The sequence below is a fragment of the Zootoca vivipara genome, chromosome 13 (assembly GCF_965207765.1).
Source record: "Zootoca vivipara chromosome 13, rZooViv2.hap1.1, whole genome shotgun sequence".
NCBI lineage: Eukaryota > Metazoa > Chordata > Lepidosauria > Squamata > Lacertidae > Zootoca > Zootoca vivipara.
Genome location: NC_142596.1, coordinates 43,238,449 through 43,255,740, shown reverse-complemented (window position 1 = coordinate 43,255,740; position 17,292 = coordinate 43,238,449). Strand labels below are relative to the sequence as shown.

The window sequence follows — 17,292 nt, the reverse complement described above, 5'->3', positions numbered from 1 at the left end:
TCAGGTCTGACGCCATTGCTGTGGTGGCAACCACTGTCGACTGCTACCCAAAGGTGGGTCGCTTCTGCTGCGGTAGCTTTTTCTCCAGGACTCTGGCACAGATTGCTTCTGTCGTAGTTGAGCATTTGAGCGCAACTAGTTGTACATTTGTACATTTTTATGGGCCGCAGGTGGAGCTGTGGGTTAAACCACAGAGCCTAGGGCTTGCCGATCAGAAGGTCGGCGGTTCAAATCCCTGCGACAGGGTGAGCTCCCGTTGCTCTGTCCCAGCTCCTGCCAACCTAGCAGTTCGAAAGCACGTCAAAGTGCAAGTAGATAAATAGGTACCGCTCCAAGCGGGAAGGTAAACAGTGTTTCCGTGTGCTGCTCTGGTTCGCCAGAAGCGGCTTTGTCATGCTGGCCACATGACCTGGAAGCTGTACTCCGGCTCCCTCGGCCAATAATGCAAGATGAGCGCCGCAACCCCAGAGTCGGTAATGACTGGACCTAATGGTCAGGGGTCCCTTTACCTTCACTAGTTGTACATTTGAGCTCCAGGGAGCAACCAGCTTTGTGATTGACCGGTGATAACATGCTGCTTCACCTGAAAACAGTGCTTTGTAGTAATTATTATTTGTATTATTATTTATTTATCAATATCCCGCCCATCTGGCTGGGTTTCCCCAGCCGCTCTGGGCGGCTTCCAGCAGAATAGAGTGGTACCTCTGGTTACGAACTTAATTTGTTCCGGAGGTCCGTTCTTAAGCTGAAACCGTTCTTATCCTGAGGTGCGCTTTCGCTAATGGGGCCTCCCGCTGCCCGTGCGCATCTGGTGCGCATTTTCCATTCACATCCTGGGGCAAAGTTCGCAACCAGGAGCAGCTACTTCAGGGTTAGCGGAGTTCGTAACCCGAAGCATTTGTAACCAGAAGCATTTGTAACCAGAAGCATTTGTAACCAGAGGTACCACTGTATTAAAATACAATGATTTATCAAATATTAAAAGCTTCCCTAAACAGGGCTGCCTCATATGTCTTCTAAAAGTCTGATAGTTGTTTATTAAGCTTTATTAAGCTTTGTTAAAAATTATAAGTGGCTAATAAAAGATCAACGCCCAGAGACCAGTTATGAGAGCAGCCAAATTATATAAAAGAGCAGAATAAAAAAGGGGAACCCAATGCCTTTTCATGACTACATGAGTGCGTTGTGTTGTTTTCATTCTTGTTTTAATCTTTGTTTTCATATATCACTTCTGAGTTCATTTCTAGGAAGGGAAAATGACTAATAATTAGTAATGCTGGTAATGTAGGTTTAGCACTTTCATATGCAGGGCATTCTAGTGTATGCGACTCGAGGGGGGGGGATGCAGTCAGTAATTTGCTCTTTTCCATGATCCATCATTTTACTTGTGGCTCTGCCCAAACCACTGCATCTGGATTTAGATGGTGGAACTGGCTAATAATAATAATAATAATAGAAGCAAATTCTGCAAGTCTGCTTAGCTCTACTTTAAAAGGTAAAGGTAATGGACCCCTGACAGTTAAGTCCAGTCGCAAACGACTCTGGGGTTGCGGCGCTCATCTCGCTTTACAGGCCAAGGGAGACAGTGTTTGTCCGCAGACAGTTTTTCCGGGTCATGTGGCCAGCAAGACTAAGGTACCTCTGGCGCAACGGAACACAGAAACCAGAGCAGCGCACAGAAATGCCGTTTACCTTTCCACTGGAGCGGTACCTATTTATCTACTTGCACTTTGACGTGCTTTTGAACTGCTAGGTTGGCAGGCGCTGGAACCGAGCAACGGGAGCTCACCTCGCCATGGGGATTTGAACTGCCGACTTTCTGATTAGCAAGCCCAAGAGGCTCAGTGGTTTAGACCACAGCACCACCCACAATCCACTCTAAGGTCCCTAGCTATTTAAGGCTTCACTGGAGGGGCGGAGAACCTATAACTATCCAGGGGTTATTGGACTCCCAACTCCCATCAGCCTCTGCCAGCCTGACCAATGGTCAGGAATGGTGGGAGGAGGAGTCCGGCAGCATCTTGAGACCCACAAGTTCCCCATTCCTACTTTACAGGTAATAATAGCGCCTTGAATTGAACCTGAACAACCCAATGGATGGGTTGCCAACGGCGACCACTTTACCAATCTGTTCATCCTATCCAACCTCAGGGTAACGCCCATTTCTCTTTACATATGTTGGAAGCATGTTGTTACACATCCGTATACAAATGTGATTTATAATAATTGTATACCTTGCTTGTGATGGAAGAATGCATTGATAGCTGCTTCCACAATGGGCTAGAGCTAGAGCAGGCATGGCCAAACTCAGCCCTCCAGATGTTTTGGGACTACAATTTCCATCATCCCTGACCACTGGTCCTCTTAGCTAGGGATGATGGGAGTTGTAGTCCCAAAACATCTGGAGGGCCGAGTTTGGGGGGGTGCCTGAGCTAGAGAGTAACACACGTGTGTGATTTGTGTGCAGGTTCCCTGCAGGTTTTCTATGTGGAAGAAAGCAAAATGTATGTGTGTGTGTGTGTCCCCTCCAAGTGTCCCTACTTTCCAGGGACAGTCCCGGATTAACAGAAGCCGTCCTGGTTTCTGATCTGATCCTGGAATGTCTCGCTTTTCCTTAGGACGTCCCTATTTTCATCGGAGAAATTATGGAGGTTATGGAGTTATGCGACCCCCGAGCCAAGGAGATAAGTAACTAACTATACAGTTCAACCTTTAGAAGACATCTGAAGGCAGCCCTGTATAGAGAAGGATTTTTAATGCTTGATTTTTTCATTATGTTTTTATAGATGTTGGAAACTGCCCAGAGTGGCTGGGGCAACCCAGTCAGATGGGGTGGGGTATAAATAAGAAGAATAAGAAGGATCACTACTGCTGCTATTATGATTATTATTGAATAGGACACCCCTATTTTCATCGGAGAAATGTTGGAAGGTATGGTGCGTGTCAGGCCGACCTTCCCTCGATTGCTTCACTTGACTGGCTGAGAAACGACATTTCATGGTTGTAAGGCCACCAGCCTCTCCCCCCCCCCCCCACAATTGCCCACACTGCATAATCCTTGCTTAGCGTCAGCCACATGCCGAAACACTCTTATAATTTCACAACTGCCACACACCTCTTGGCTTATTTGCAAAAGACTTGACCGAGCCAAACTCCTCCTCTCTCACCTGTTTGTGCATTAAAGTGACGTGTCCTTTCCCCAGTGAGCAGTCTGCGGGAAGCAGAGGAATTCAAAGCACTTGCTCTCCTGGATGTGAGCACCTTGCTCACTGATCACACCAGCTTGGAGTTAAGGATGCTGCTGCCGTCATCTGCCCCATTGCTAGGTAGGCACCCGCCCCATATTTTGTCTTTTATTCAGAACTGCTCACAATCAAAAATCCTGGTGGAGAGACTGGAATCTGAACAGGAGAGTAATCAAGGGGGGTTGATCACACACACACACACACTCTTAAAACTATTAGTGCAAAACACTGCATTTTTAAAAATCCATTCTTCTTTTAGAATGGGTCTCATTCTGGATCAGGAACATCTTTTACTGGTTCAAACTTTGCCAGGGCTCAGTGTGTGGTGTAGCTAATTAAGAGTTTGGGATCAAAATCGCCAAGGAGCCTGACCTGTCTCTCAGCCTAGCCTACCTCACAAGGTTGTTGTGATGACAAGATATGGAGGGGAGAGCTATGCATGTCAGCCTTTGGCTCTTTGGGGAGGGGGAAGTGGAATGTGAACAGACTAGTGAGAAAGCGGAAGCTCTTGAGTGTGTAGCTTTTTGCTGGAGATCTTTGGGGATGCACATGCAACAGCGTAAGGCCCCCATCTACATGATTCATTTAAAGCAGCACCATACCACTTTAAATAATCATGGCTTCCTGCAAAGAATCCTGGGAACTGTAGTTTAAAGGTGCTGAGAGTTGTTCGGAGAGCCCTAGTAACCTCGCAGGACTGTATTTCCCAAAGTTCCCTGGGAAGAGGCAATGATTCTTAAGCCACTCGGAGAACTGTATTTCCGAGGGGAAGAATAGGGATTTCATAACAACCCTTAGCACACTTAAGAACTCAATTTCCCCCAGGATTAATATGGGGGACCCATGTAAAGTGTGTTGCATGTACAATGCATATGGGGACCTAAGTCATGAAAAGAGAAGAGAGTGCTGCTAGCACGGGGAAGGGCTCAATGCTAGGACGCCTAGCCAATAGTTTAATTCCCCAGCATCTCCCAGTATGTTGAAGAATGTCCCCAGTCTGAAACTCTGGAGACTCACTGCTAGTCAGTGTAGACAGTACTGAGCTCAATGGAGCCTTTGGTCTCATGTGGCATAAGGCCGCTTCCTAAAGAGGGGAGAGAGGGCAGGAGACATGCCCAACGGACTCCCTGCGCCTTGTTCTGCTGCAGCATGTGCACTCAGCAGGGAACTGCAGCCCAGTGCAATTGCCTGTTGAACGTACTTAATATGTGAGTATTTGCTGTGCTCATGTGTTAATATATTATTGAGCAAAGGTAGCAACCCAGAATGGCTCAGTTGGTACAGCATGAGACTTTTAATCTCAGGGTTGTGGGTTCAAGTCCCACGTTCCTGCATTGCAGGGGGGTTGGGCTAGATGACCCTTGTGGTCCCTTCCAACTCGACAGTTCTATGATTTTATGGTGCTGTTTGGAGATAAAGAATAAAGCTTGGAGGAGAGGGGCAGCGGACCCTAAGTTAAAAGCAACTTTGGAACAGTATGGGAAGGTCTCCTATCCTTGGATAGCTGGGGCTGGATGCCTCCTTCAGCTGTTTGCTCACCTTTGAGGACTTAGGAAGTGGACAGTTGCCTGCTTTGTTTTTGTTGCTGCCAATATTTAATCAATCTCTGCTGGGACAAATGGTATAGAGAAGCATAGCTTACTTTCCCCACCCTTAATGGCATTTTGCCTCTCAAAGAGGTTGAGCATGGTCTGAGTTGACCTCCTTGCCTGAAAACCTCACCTTGAATACACAACTGTTTGGGTAATAGGAAGCTGCCTTAATACCAAGTCAGACCTATCCATCCGTCCATCCAAGTCACTGTTGTCTACACTGACTGGCAGTGGCTTTCTAGGTGTTCAGACAGGGAGTCTCTCGCAGCCTTACCTGGAGATGACCGGGATTGAAACTGGGACCTTCTGCGTGTGGGGCAGATCTTCTGCAACTTAGCTACAGCCCTCCTCGCAAATATAGCTGGTTAGTGTCATAGCTGCCAAGTTCTCCCTTTTTTTAAGGGAAATTCCCTTATGCTGAATAGGCTTCCTCGCGAGAAAAGGGAAAACTTGGCAGCTATGGTTAGTGTTGGTTGTTCAATGGTGAAGATCATTCTCTCCAACATGGATTCATATGTAGCAAATGTTTCCAGAGACCAGGCTTGGGTCATAGTAACTTGATGGCTCCATTGCTTCTAGAAACTATGAGTTCATCCATCCAGGTCTTCCAATCTACCCCTTTTATGGATGCCATTAGTATCATAGAAATAGAATTGGATCTAGACACAGCGGTGGGAAATCCACATCCCTCCAGAAGTTGTTGGACATCGTCCCATCATTCCTGGCTGTTGGCCATGCTTGCTGAGGCTGGTGGAAATCCAACCACATCTAGAGGGCCACAGGTCCCCCATTCCTGATCTAGAAAGTCGATAATCTTTTTCTGTCTCGAGATTACTCAATATTTTTTTAAAGTCTGCAAAATGTTGAATTTGAGCTTTTCAGCTTCAGTCAGAGGGAGTCATGCTTCTGAATACCAGCTGCTGGAAACCGCAAGAAGGGAGAGTGATCTGGTGCTCACATCCAGCCTGCAGGCTTCCCACAGGGATCTATCTGGTTGGCCACTGTGAGGGCAGGATGCTGGACTAGATGGCCTGATCCAGCAGACTCTTACCATGCCCAATTAGAATTCTGAAATGCCTATCTGGTTTTTGTTCCGAGGTGCTACTTGAATTTCCTGCTATTGCAGTTTGCACCCAGGCACCCAGTTCTGGTGCTAATCCTTCCTCACAATGGAAACCAGCCATTTTCAGATTTTCCCATCTCAGCTTGGGGTTCTTTATGGCAGGGATGGGAGGGAACTGGTTGCCCCCCCCCCCGCACCGGTGTTCTTGCACTCCAGCTCCCATCAGCCCCCACAAGCATGGCTAACAGTCTGGGATGAAGGGAGTTGCAGTCCAGAGATGCCTAGAGCGCCCACAGGCTTCTCCATCCCTGGGTGAGAGTGGCGAGAGACTTGGAGGTGCTGATGTGGTCCAGCTCTCTGCTTGACCATGAAGCTGACTGGGTGGTCCTTGGGCAATTGGGTATTTTCCAACCTCTTTTCCTTTGCAGAGTTGTGAGTGGGATAACTGGGATGAGCCCAAGTGTGTTGCTTGAGCTCCCTTTGAGGAATGGTGGGTGCAGATGGGAAAGATAAACATTGGCTCTGTATCTATTGTCTGCCTGGTGGTGGGATAGACAGCTCAGGGTCTGCAGTTGTCATAGTATGGAACAGCTCTTTTTTTTGCCTGGGCTCTCCCAGCTCTTTGCTGTCCTGGCTTTAAAGGGCTGGGAGACACAAGAGCATTGGACGCACTGCTCCCAAGCAGGCAAGAGAGCTAGAAGGGGGAGGTTGCCATTTTTAAAACTCTCCATGCGAGAAATCCCTTCCAAATCAAAATACAAAACATAGCAGGGGGACGTTCTATCCCAGCTCCCTCTCCCTGCTTTTATTAGTTTTCTAGCTTTGGGTTTAATATTTGCATCCTGCTTTTCCAACAACCAAGTTTAGCTCAAAGCAGGTCGCAACAGCAGCAAAACATTAAAAATATGTATCATTTCCACATTTGACAATAACAAGGACCTGAGCCTTTAATGTCATCATTCTCCCAGGCCAGTGGGATGCTGTGCCAAGAGAGGTTCAGCAGGCGCCTTCTGTTTTAAGCGCTTGCTGAAAACTTCTCAGTTCCTTGAGGCCTGTGCAGGCAATTAAGAATACACCTTCCTGCAATAGTTTGCTGATTTCTGATTTAAACTGCACAGTTTATACTGCACAATTTTATGTGCTGTTTCTGTAAACTGGCTTTGATATTTTATTTTTTTACAGATACTGGTTTATAAATAACAAACAATACAATAAAAGTACACACACACATACACAAATATGTAACTCCCCACTTACGTTGTGGTTACGTTCCAGGCCACTACGTATAAGTGAAATGCACATAAGTGGGGAGCACCCTGGAGACACCCTCAAACAGGAGTGCCAGCATGGCCCAGCAACTGTGGGTGCCCGGGGCTGTGGGTGCCATGCAGTGTGCATGGCCCTGGCATGGAAATTTGTGGGTGCCCGGCCCCTTCATGGGGAATTTTGTGGGTGCTTGGGCACCTAGGGCCCCAGGGAGTTGGCACCTATGCCCTCATGGCTCACAAGGAGATTCCAGAGCCCGAAGAGGACATCTTCGGGCTCCAGGGAGGGTCTACTTGCAAGCCGGAGGCTCAACGGGGCTTTGTTGAGGCTTCTCAGCTGATGCCTAGGAAAGCGGCTGCTGCTGCGCTACCCCATGTGTCAGCTGTTAGGCAGAGAGGCTGAGCAGCCTCAGCAAAGTCCTGCTGTGCCTCCAGATTGTGAGGAGACCCTCCCTGTAACCCAAAGAGGTCTTCCTCTGCAGGCTCTGGGGAGGGTCTGTTCGTGAGCTACAGACTTTCCAGCTCTTTTGTGCCATTTCTGGGTTCCCCGCTCCATGCATGTGTGCAGTCAGGCACAAGTAGATAGTTGCCTGCATATAACAAAAAACAAAGTGTGCAATAAATGCAGCCTACCAACCCACGTTTTACATTCCGAAAGTCAGGTCCACCCTTGGAGCCTGAAGTGACAATCCCTCCCACAAAACCCAGGACTCCACTGTCTCTATATCCTGAATATATAAACCAGGCAGACCCCTGTTGAGTGACATCTGATGAGAATGCATTTTCTGGCTCTGTCGGCAACCAATTTAGTGTCTTCTTTTTAAAACAGCCCTTTGGTTGGTGCCCGAAACGTCTTCCATGAGGAAATAAACGCAAGAGATCTGGGATCCGGTTTCCTGGCGTCGCGCCGACGATGAAGGCCAAAAGCAAAGGTGTGAAACGTCGGCACGCGATCCCCGAGGAATCCTTGTGTCAAGAGCCAGCCCCCGGCGGGGAGGAACTCGGGAAATGCTTGCGGCGCAAAGAGAAGAGGAACAAAGAGGGCCAGAAGAGCCCTTCCAGGCCTGCGAAATTGCCTTGGGGAGGTAGCAAAGACAGGCGCTTGCGGAGGCTGGAGAGCAACGAGCGGGAGAGGCAGCGCATGCACAAGCTCAATGCCGCCTTCCAGGCCTTGCGAGAGGTCATCCCCCATGTGAGGGCGGAGAACAAGCTCTCCAAAATCGAGACCCTCACCTTGGCCAAGAACTATATTAAGTCTCTCACCTCAACGATCCTCCGGATGTCCAATGGGCACATCCCGGCGGCCGAGGCCCCCGGTTCGGGGAGCAGATCCAAACTGTACGAACACTATCAGCAGCACTGCGGGGAAGACGACGATCCTGCAGGGCAGCTGCAGAAGTACTCCACCCAGATCCACAGCTTCAGGCAGGGCAGCTAGAGGGTAGGCAAGGGTCTTCCCTGCTTGTGTTTCCTGTTCCCGGGGAAGCCCCAAAAGGGTCAACCAACAGCGTGGCAAAAGGATTTAGGGAAGGCTGTGTCTGTGCCCCTTTGTTTGTTTGAAAAGACCCGTGAATTCGCACCGAACAATTTTGAGGCTGGGTTATGCAATGGGTTCTGCAACCCAACACATTGCAGGACAAAAGCTCTCCTGTTCTCCTCCAGAAGGCCACGACACTCGCCGCCACCTCCATTCGCGGATTTTCTTTGTTTTTCTTTTCTAACTAAAATTCTGCAGTTTTCGAACCTACTCGGCCCTCATTGGAGTATAATTTTGGGGGTGGAGGGAGGTGGTCCCATTCAGGGGTTTTGTTTGTTTGTTTGTTTGTTTGTTTGTTTGCATTTCAGCAAACCTTCTGAGCATGCTGACACACGGACACTTGGTGGCATCACGTTTACCTCCACAGTTCTGTTTTGGCAGTATTTTCACCTGCAGCCACTAACTGAGTACCCGCCCTTAGAGGGAGGGTTTTCTAAATGCCTTAGGCAAATCCAGTACTTTGAGGTCGCAGTTCATAGTATCATAGAATTGTAGGGTTGGAAGGGACTCCAGCTGTCATCTAGTCCAACCCTCTACAGTGCGTGAATCACAGCTTAAGAAATCCCAGACAGATGGCTGTATAAAAACTTCAGTGAAGGCAAAGCTACCACCTTCCAGTTGTTTTACCGTTCTAGGAATAAGTGCATAGAAGCTGCATTAGACTGCATGTTTTTAAAATCTATACTGTATTTCTCGGTGTTGTATATACCTGTTCCTTTGGCCCATCTCTCTCTCTCCCTAAGTCAGCTTTTAGCTTGTAGATTTGCTTAGTTTTCAACCGTTTGGGGGACACCTTCCTTTTTCTTAAAAACAAAGAGACTTGTTCCTATGGTGAACTTTTAAAAAAATTGAAATGAAACCCCCTTTGTCCTGCCAAAAAAGAAAAGAAGTCCAGGATGAATGTAAATACTGTGACCCATAACAGGCCCAGCTCAGAGAGGAGGTAAGGGCCCAGACCCAATCCCAGTCTTAAAAGATGTTGAGTGAGAATGAAGTTGGGATACTTGAGACTGCAGAGAGCTGCTGCCTGCCAGTGTGGACAAAACAGGTCAGACAGAACACTGGTCTGACTCTATGTAACTTGAAGAATCTTCCATTCATAGAAACATGGATTTGGAAATGACCTTTGGGGTCACTTGCTTCCCCCCCTGATCGATGATCTGTTTTGTAGGATACCACAGCAGCATCCTTAACAGATGTCCATTCAATCTCAGGGGTAGGGTGTAGATTTGAACGCAGGCTCCTTGGAAAGCCTCTGCCAGTCAGTGTAGACAATACTGAGCTGGATGGACCAATGGTTTGACTCAGCAGAAAGCGGGTCCCTATACTTCTGTGCTTGAACACATCCAAAGAAGAGCCTGCCACCACCTGAGCCCACTGCCAAGAATCTCTTTAAACTGCCTTAAAAATCAATTATGACCATTGGTCAATGTAGCTCAGTGTGGTCTACCCAGTGTTTCTAACAAGGGTCTATCCCTACCATGCCTAGAAATGCCAATGTCTGCGCCTGGAACCTTCTGCACGCCAAGCATGTGTTCTGCTGCTGAGTTTTGCATATAATGTTAACTGAATTAAAGCAACCAGGACCTTAACAGTGGGTTTTATCTGCCCTGCGGTCAGTTTGTGACGCTAGAAAGGACTTTTATACTTACCAGTGAACAGCACCTAGCATGACTTAAGTCCTGAAAGTACGAGGTGCTCCCCTGTTTATAAACTGTAGGTGATGGTAAATAATGCTAACTAGCATTTCCTTGCAGCTTCTGTGATCGGAAGAGGAATGGGGATTCTTGTACACTTTGAGCGAATCAAGGGTGTGATTAATTAAGCTAATTCTGAGCCAGTGTTGTCAAAAATAAAGCCCTTTGTACTGTGAAGTATAATAAAAGGATGAAAGGAATTATTAAATCAAGAATTGGTTTTGTTTTCTTCTTGTTTTTAACTTGCCATCGCTCATATCTCAACTATGGATTCAAACTCTGCACCAGTGTGGATAACAGAATAGGTTTATAGGCATCTCTCCTTCCAAGACCAAGCAGGATCTTCTATAGTCCAGGGATGGGGAAGCAGTGGTCCTCCAGATTCTATTGGACTACAACTCCCATCATCTGGGGCTGATAGGAGTTGGAGCAGGATCCTTGCACACACACCCTCCCAGTTTGGGTTTCTCTCCATTACTGATTCCTCACACACACACATCCATATATTATTATTATTTTTTTAAAAAGATTTTATTAAAATTTGGAAGAGAGATTAATGTCAGATATATTTTTATCAAGACAAAAAAGCTAATCTAAACAAAAACACAGACCAGAAAGAGAAAAGGGGAAAACACTCTGGGTGGCTTCCAACAAATTAAAACACACCCACTTGCTCACAAATTTATTGACAGCTACACAAATTATTATAGCTAGGAAGTAGAAGGGGCAAGGAGAGCATAAAATGGAAGATTGGTATAAAGAGGTGTGGGATATAGCTACAGTGGTACCTCGGTTTAAGTACACAATTGGTTCCGGACGTCTGTACGTAACCTGAAGCGTACTTAACCTGAAGCGAACTTTCCCATTGAAAGTAATGGAAAGTGGATTAATCCGTTCCAGATGGGTCCGCGGAGTACTTAAACTGAAAGTACTCAAACCGAAGCGTACTTAAACCGAGGTATGACTGTATTAATGATAAATTAACATGTGCCATTAAGGTAAGACGGGGAATTTGCAGGAGAAATGATTATGAGGAGGCATGGAAGGTGTTTGTATGATTTGTACTGTTAAAATGGAAAGGGGTCAAACCATCGCAAGAGGTGTTGAAATTTTGGGAGGTTGGATAGTTACAATGGAATAGTCTCGGTGGTGGGGTGCACCTTTTTATTCTTCTTTATTTATGATTATTACCTTGTCAAAATAAAAAATAAAATTAAAAAAAATACAAAAGAGAAAAAGAGGGGAAGACCACATGCATATGTTTACTGAAAATTCACAATCCTTTTTGTTCCAATTTCTCCCAACATTCACGTTTTGGCAAAGCAATTTCCCCTAGTGCTGCTATTGTTACATGTCACCCTGACCTCTGAGTGATGAGAGACTCTAAAGGTTCCCGTGCTTAGCCCAGGCTTCCATTTCTTTGAATGAAGGTCAGTGACACTGTGGAGTCTTTGGAACATATGGTTCTATTTCTATATGAGCATTGGGGGGGGGGGAGCTAACAGCATTATCCCCCCCAACAGATCTTGCTCCCCCAAAGTCCAGTGCAGAGCAGCACAGAACTAAACACCTCTCTCTCTCTCTCTCTCTCTCTCTCTCTCTCTCTCTCTCTCTCTCTCTCTCTCTCTCTCTCTCTCTGGAGCTTCTCACGTTCAAGTTTCCAGCTTTCTCTCTCAGACAACCCTCCAGTCTCCTTTGGTCTATTGCTCTCCATCATTTAGCTGTAGCTGTTGCAGGTTTGAAAGGGGCACAGAGTACCATCTGGAACGACCTTTAGTGATACCAAGCACATCTGCAGGATTTTTACATTTTTTGTTTGGTGCAAACCAACATATTGTAAAGGTGCCTTGTGGGAAAGGCCGGAATGCGCAAATGCACACACACACACACACACATTTTACTGCAGTCCATGGAAAGTCAAACACAAGGCTAAACCAATTCTGAAATACTTTAATTGCAAAGTAAACAAACATGGGCTTCTTTTGAGGGAGAGAGAGAGAGAGAGAGAGAGAGAGAGAGAGAGAGAGAGAGAGAGGGCAGTTCTGCACGCAGCTGTTATTGTGACGTGAAAGCTCCTCGGTTGAAAACCAAACTGGAATTGTGGCTGCGGTTGAGGCTGCAGCCTGTTACATTTACCCTGGCTCTCTGCCTCATTATATGACTTTGTGAATGGGTTTGCCACATTCATACATTAATGCCGGTTGTTGAACTTTGGGGGGGGGGGATCATTCAGGATCATGCGATCGACCAGGAATGCCCTGCGATCGACCGGTAGATTGCAATCAACCAGTTGGACATCCCTACATCAATGCATCCCCAGGGGTGGGGAACTTGTGGCCCACCAAGAATTGTCTAGTCCAGGCATCCCCCAAACTCGGCCCTCCAGATGTTCTGGGACTACAACTCCCATCATCCCTAGCTAAAAGGACCAGTGGTCAGGGATGATGGGAATTGTAGTCCCAAAACATCTGGAGGGCCAAGTTTGGGGATGCCTAGTCTGCTCACTGGAAGGACAGATCATGAAGCTGAGGCTCCAATACTTTGGCCACCTCATGAGAAGAGAAGAATCCTTGGAAAAGACCCTGATGTTGGGAAAGACTGAGGGCACTAGGAGAAGGGGACGACAGAGGACGAGATGGTTGGACAGTGTTCTCGAAGCTACGAACATGAGTTTGAACAAACTGCGGGAGGCAGTGCAAGACAGGAGTGCCTGGCGTGCTCTGGCCCATGGGGTCACGAAGAGTCTCACATGACTAAACGACTAAACAACAACAGTCTGGTCCAACTTTCTGCAATGCCTTACCATCAATAGCTGCTGGGGTTTTTCCTTAGCACTTCCATTAATACCATCTTCCCACCTCAAAAAAATGCTGCTGCCCAGTTAATTAGGAAGGGCCTCTTTAGCCTATCAGATTGATTGATTGATTGATTACGGTTCTTGACCAGCACACATAAATATGCAATACATAAAACAATAAAGGAAAAACAGTAATAATCTAAAAATAGGCAATAAATATAGGTTTTAACAATTGTTTATAAGAAAACTGATTAAAAGGAGTGTTACTACAGCAATTAATAACACTGGGTCCTCTTTAGCTACGGTAGTCCTGAAGATGTTCTGAAGATATTTGGACACTGCTAGTTAGATTAGACCGAATTTTTATGACTCTAGCACAGAATTTGGCTACCTTCGCTGACACATTAGTTAGCGTCAGAAAGAAGCCACTCTATATAGAAATTATCCGAGCGTGCAGGTAGTTCTGCCAGTGTAGTGTGGATAAGCTCGCCTCGCTCCTCCTCGTAGAAGCAGCATCGCAGAAGTATATGGCCGACAGATTCCATTTCTCCTGATCCGCATAGGCAGCATCTCTCACATAAGGGGATCCGTTTGTACTTCCCCTGGAGAACTGCTGAAGGCATTGTGCGGTTACGGGCCAAAGTGAATGCTCTTCTATGAGAGGGTATTTCCAGGTGGAATAAATATCTGGCTGGGTGGGCCAAGTATCTCCTTTCCTCCTCAATCAGAAACTGAGGTACTTTACTCAAATCCTTCTGTCTTTCTATATCTATAATCCTCTGTTTAATAAGGGTCTTTGCTGTCAGATTAGCCTATCAGATATTGTTTTGAAAATAAATATGTACCAATGTCCCACAGGCGCATATCTGTGCACTGACGACCCCATCACCTGTGGAAGGGGTGCAGGATGCAGCCCCTATTTGCATAAGCTAATACAAAGAATCTCTCACACACCCCTGCACACCGTCTTGCTGCACTGAATATCCAAAGTTATTCTTATCTTTGCTAATATAAATCACCATTATCACGCTGCCTTAAAAATGCCGTTTGTCAAAATCCTTCACCGATGCCGCTTATGAGAACCAGAAGCTGGGAGAGACATATCGCTTGCTCCATTGCGAAGGAAAAGGAAATTGTTGAAAAAGGCACATTCCCTGCTAGGGATTATTAGGAATTGCAGGTAAAACTGAGGCTTTCATAATGCCGTTATGCAAATATTTGGTGTGACCACGTTGGGAACAGGGCGTATACTTCTGGTCACCACACCTCAAAAATGGGTATTGTGGAATTGGGAAAACGTTCAGCAAAGCACAGTGAAAATGACCCCGGAGATTAAGATGACCCAGGAGATAAATGCTTGAAGCATTTAGGACTTTTTGATTTTTTTTTAATTAAATGTATTTATTAAAGATTTTCTCAAACAACAAAACATACCAAAATACAAAACACACAAAGAAAATTACAAAACATAAAAAAGAAAAAACAAGAATACAAAAAAAATACAAAAATGCAAAAACAAAAATTCTAACTATAACCCTTATTTCCAATCTATTGACTTCCTCATTCCACCTCCTTCTGCGATTCTTTAATTTCCTCCGTAGTAAACTCTAAATCTTATATAAATTCTAATTGTTACTTTAACTATACCTTAATTCTTTAATCTTTTATATCTTATCCTTTTATATTCTATCTAGGTCTTACTTCTTAATTAAATTGTCCTTAACTTCTATCAATACTTATTTCACACCATTGTATTATCTACAACCTCTATTTTATCTCCCTCACTTCCACTAATTCTAATCTATTATAGATTATAATAGGACTTTTTGATTTAGAGCAATTGCTCTCAATCAAAGTGTATGATATTATGCATTGCATGGTGAAAGAGGAGAGAGACAGGTTTTTTCTCTGTGTCTCAAAACACCAGAACATGTGAACACCCAGTAAAGCTGAACGTTGGGTTGGGACAGCCAAAAGAACGTACTTCTTCATGCAGTGCTTAGTTAAACTATGGAACTCACCCCCACTGGAGGCAGCGAAGGCCCCTAACTTGGATGGATTGAAAAGATTTGACAAATTTGTGGAGGTGGTTATCAGTGACTACGAGCCACAATGGCTATAGTCTGCCTCCACCAGTTGCTGGAAACCAGGCAGGGAAAGTGCTATTGCATTTGGGTCTTGCTTGTGGGTTTCCCATAGACATCTGGCTGGCCATCGTGAGAAGAGGATGCTGGAGTAGATGAGCCATTGGCCTGACTCAAGTCTCCAACGCTGGTCCAACTCAGAGCCCACCTATTGGAATTAATTGACACGACTAGCTTGGTGCCATGAACTACAATGGGTCTAACAATGGTGTCAGGCGTGGAGAGTCCTCCCCTCCCTTTGGTAACTTCCCAGATAAGAATTAACGAGCAGTTGATAGATTTATAGTCCTTTTGTTACAGCATCATGGTGCAAACACAAAATACACAGCTCTCCACAAGGAGGCCAACTGGCTAGTCTAATCCTCCTTCCAGCTTCCGCAGCATTTTAGGGCACCAATGGGAAGTTCCTCCCTCCCTCTGACTCCTCTGCTCTCTGATGCGTTCGGACCTCTGATTCCGTGGTGAAGGGGAGTCCCCCACACTCTCAAGTGCCATCTCAACCAACTGCCCCCTCCCTTCTGGTTCTGTTGTCATTATATCGTAACTGGGTAACTCCCCCTTTAGCTGTCCAGCTCCTCCCTCCCTCCCCCCCTCTCTCTCCCCCCTCTCTCTCCCTCTCTCTCTGCTTCTGAACACACTGTGGACAAGGGGGGCACTTTCCCCCCTCCAGCTCTCCATCAGAGAGAAGCTGGTTTGCCATGGAATGCATTCCCCAGTCCTCGTCTTCAGAACATTCCCTGACGGCTACAACCTCATGAATAATACCATTACATCAGGAATCTAAAACAGGGTATAACCCGTTTTAGCACCATGACTTCCATCACTCCCAATTACTGGCCATGCTGGCTACGTCTGATGTTGTGGTCTGGGGTTGCGGGAAACCCATTACTATTTCTGCAGCAGGGTCCCAGTCTGCAGCGTCCTAGAGCTGCCCCACCAGCGTGGAAAAGGATCTTTCGGCCACTGAGAAGTCTTCTCACCCTTTGTGTGCTGATCGGAACCAGTCAGAGTGACATGAGGTACCGCTAAGTCAGCCACTGGGGATTGGCTCCTAGGGCCACTCTGGAGAAGGCATGCGGTTAAAACACCAAAGAGTTGTTGTTTCTATATGCTTGAAAGCTAAGCATTTAGGAACACAGGGCATTTCCGTTGCGTGTGTAGACCTTTTAGGTAAAGGGGCCCCTGACCATCAGGTCCAGTCATGTCCGACTCTGGGGTTGCGGCGCTCATCTCGCTCTATAGGCCGAGGGAGCTGGCGTTTGTCCGCAGACAACTTCCGGGTCATGTGGCCAGCATGAAAAAGCTGCTTCTGGAAAACCAGAGCAGCGCATAGAAACGCCGTTTACCTTCCCGCTGGAGCGGTACCTATTTATCTACTTGCACTTTGACATGCTTTCGAACAGCTAGGTGGGCAGGAGCTGGGACCAAGCAACGGGAGCTCACCCTGTTGCAGGGATTCGAACCACTGACCTTCTGATCAGCAAGATCTAGACTCTGTGGTTTAACCCACAGTGCCACCTGTGTCCCTTGTGTAGACCTTTTAACCGTCCCCAAATAAATTCAGACAAGACTCAAATTTTGGTTTGTTTTTGGGCAGAATCTAGGCCACAACTTTATTGATTACAATCTAGTGAGTGGTTGCATAGGCTCTGGTTTGACTAGCTCCCTGCATGCTTGCTGACCCAGGGCACACCATAGGTCAGCTTTGGGTGAACACCCGGCATAGCGAAAGGCAGGGTCAAGCCAGTCCACCAGCCAGATGCGCCCCTGGACTCTGGCTCCGGGCACAACCCCTCTCAGGGTTGACCAGCCAAGAGTCCCAGGATTTCTTTAACAGAATACCCATCACATAGGAATGGCCAGACCGCTCTGCCACCCCTATCACCTGAACCAGAGCCTATCCACAACCTTACAAGTTGTGACGATTTGCTATGTGGCAGGCGAAACCCAAA

At 46.6% G+C, this 17,292-nt stretch overlaps 1 protein-coding gene across 1 annotated transcript; it reads left to right on the top strand.

The window, feature by feature from the left end:
- The first annotated feature begins 3,175 nt into the window (after nucleotides 1-3,175).
- BHLHA15 (basic helix-loop-helix family member a15) lies at nucleotides 3,176-10,614 on the top strand. Its single transcript, XM_035132310.3, has 2 exons — nucleotides 3,176-3,326; nucleotides 7,995-10,614. The coding sequence occupies exon 2, from the start codon at nucleotides 8,079-8,081 to the stop codon at nucleotides 8,601-8,603; it is 525 nt and encodes a 174-aa protein (XP_034988201.1). The 5' UTR covers nucleotides 3,176-3,326; nucleotides 7,995-8,078; the 3' UTR covers nucleotides 8,604-10,614.
- The last annotated feature ends 6,678 nt before the right edge of the window (nucleotides 10,615-17,292 follow it).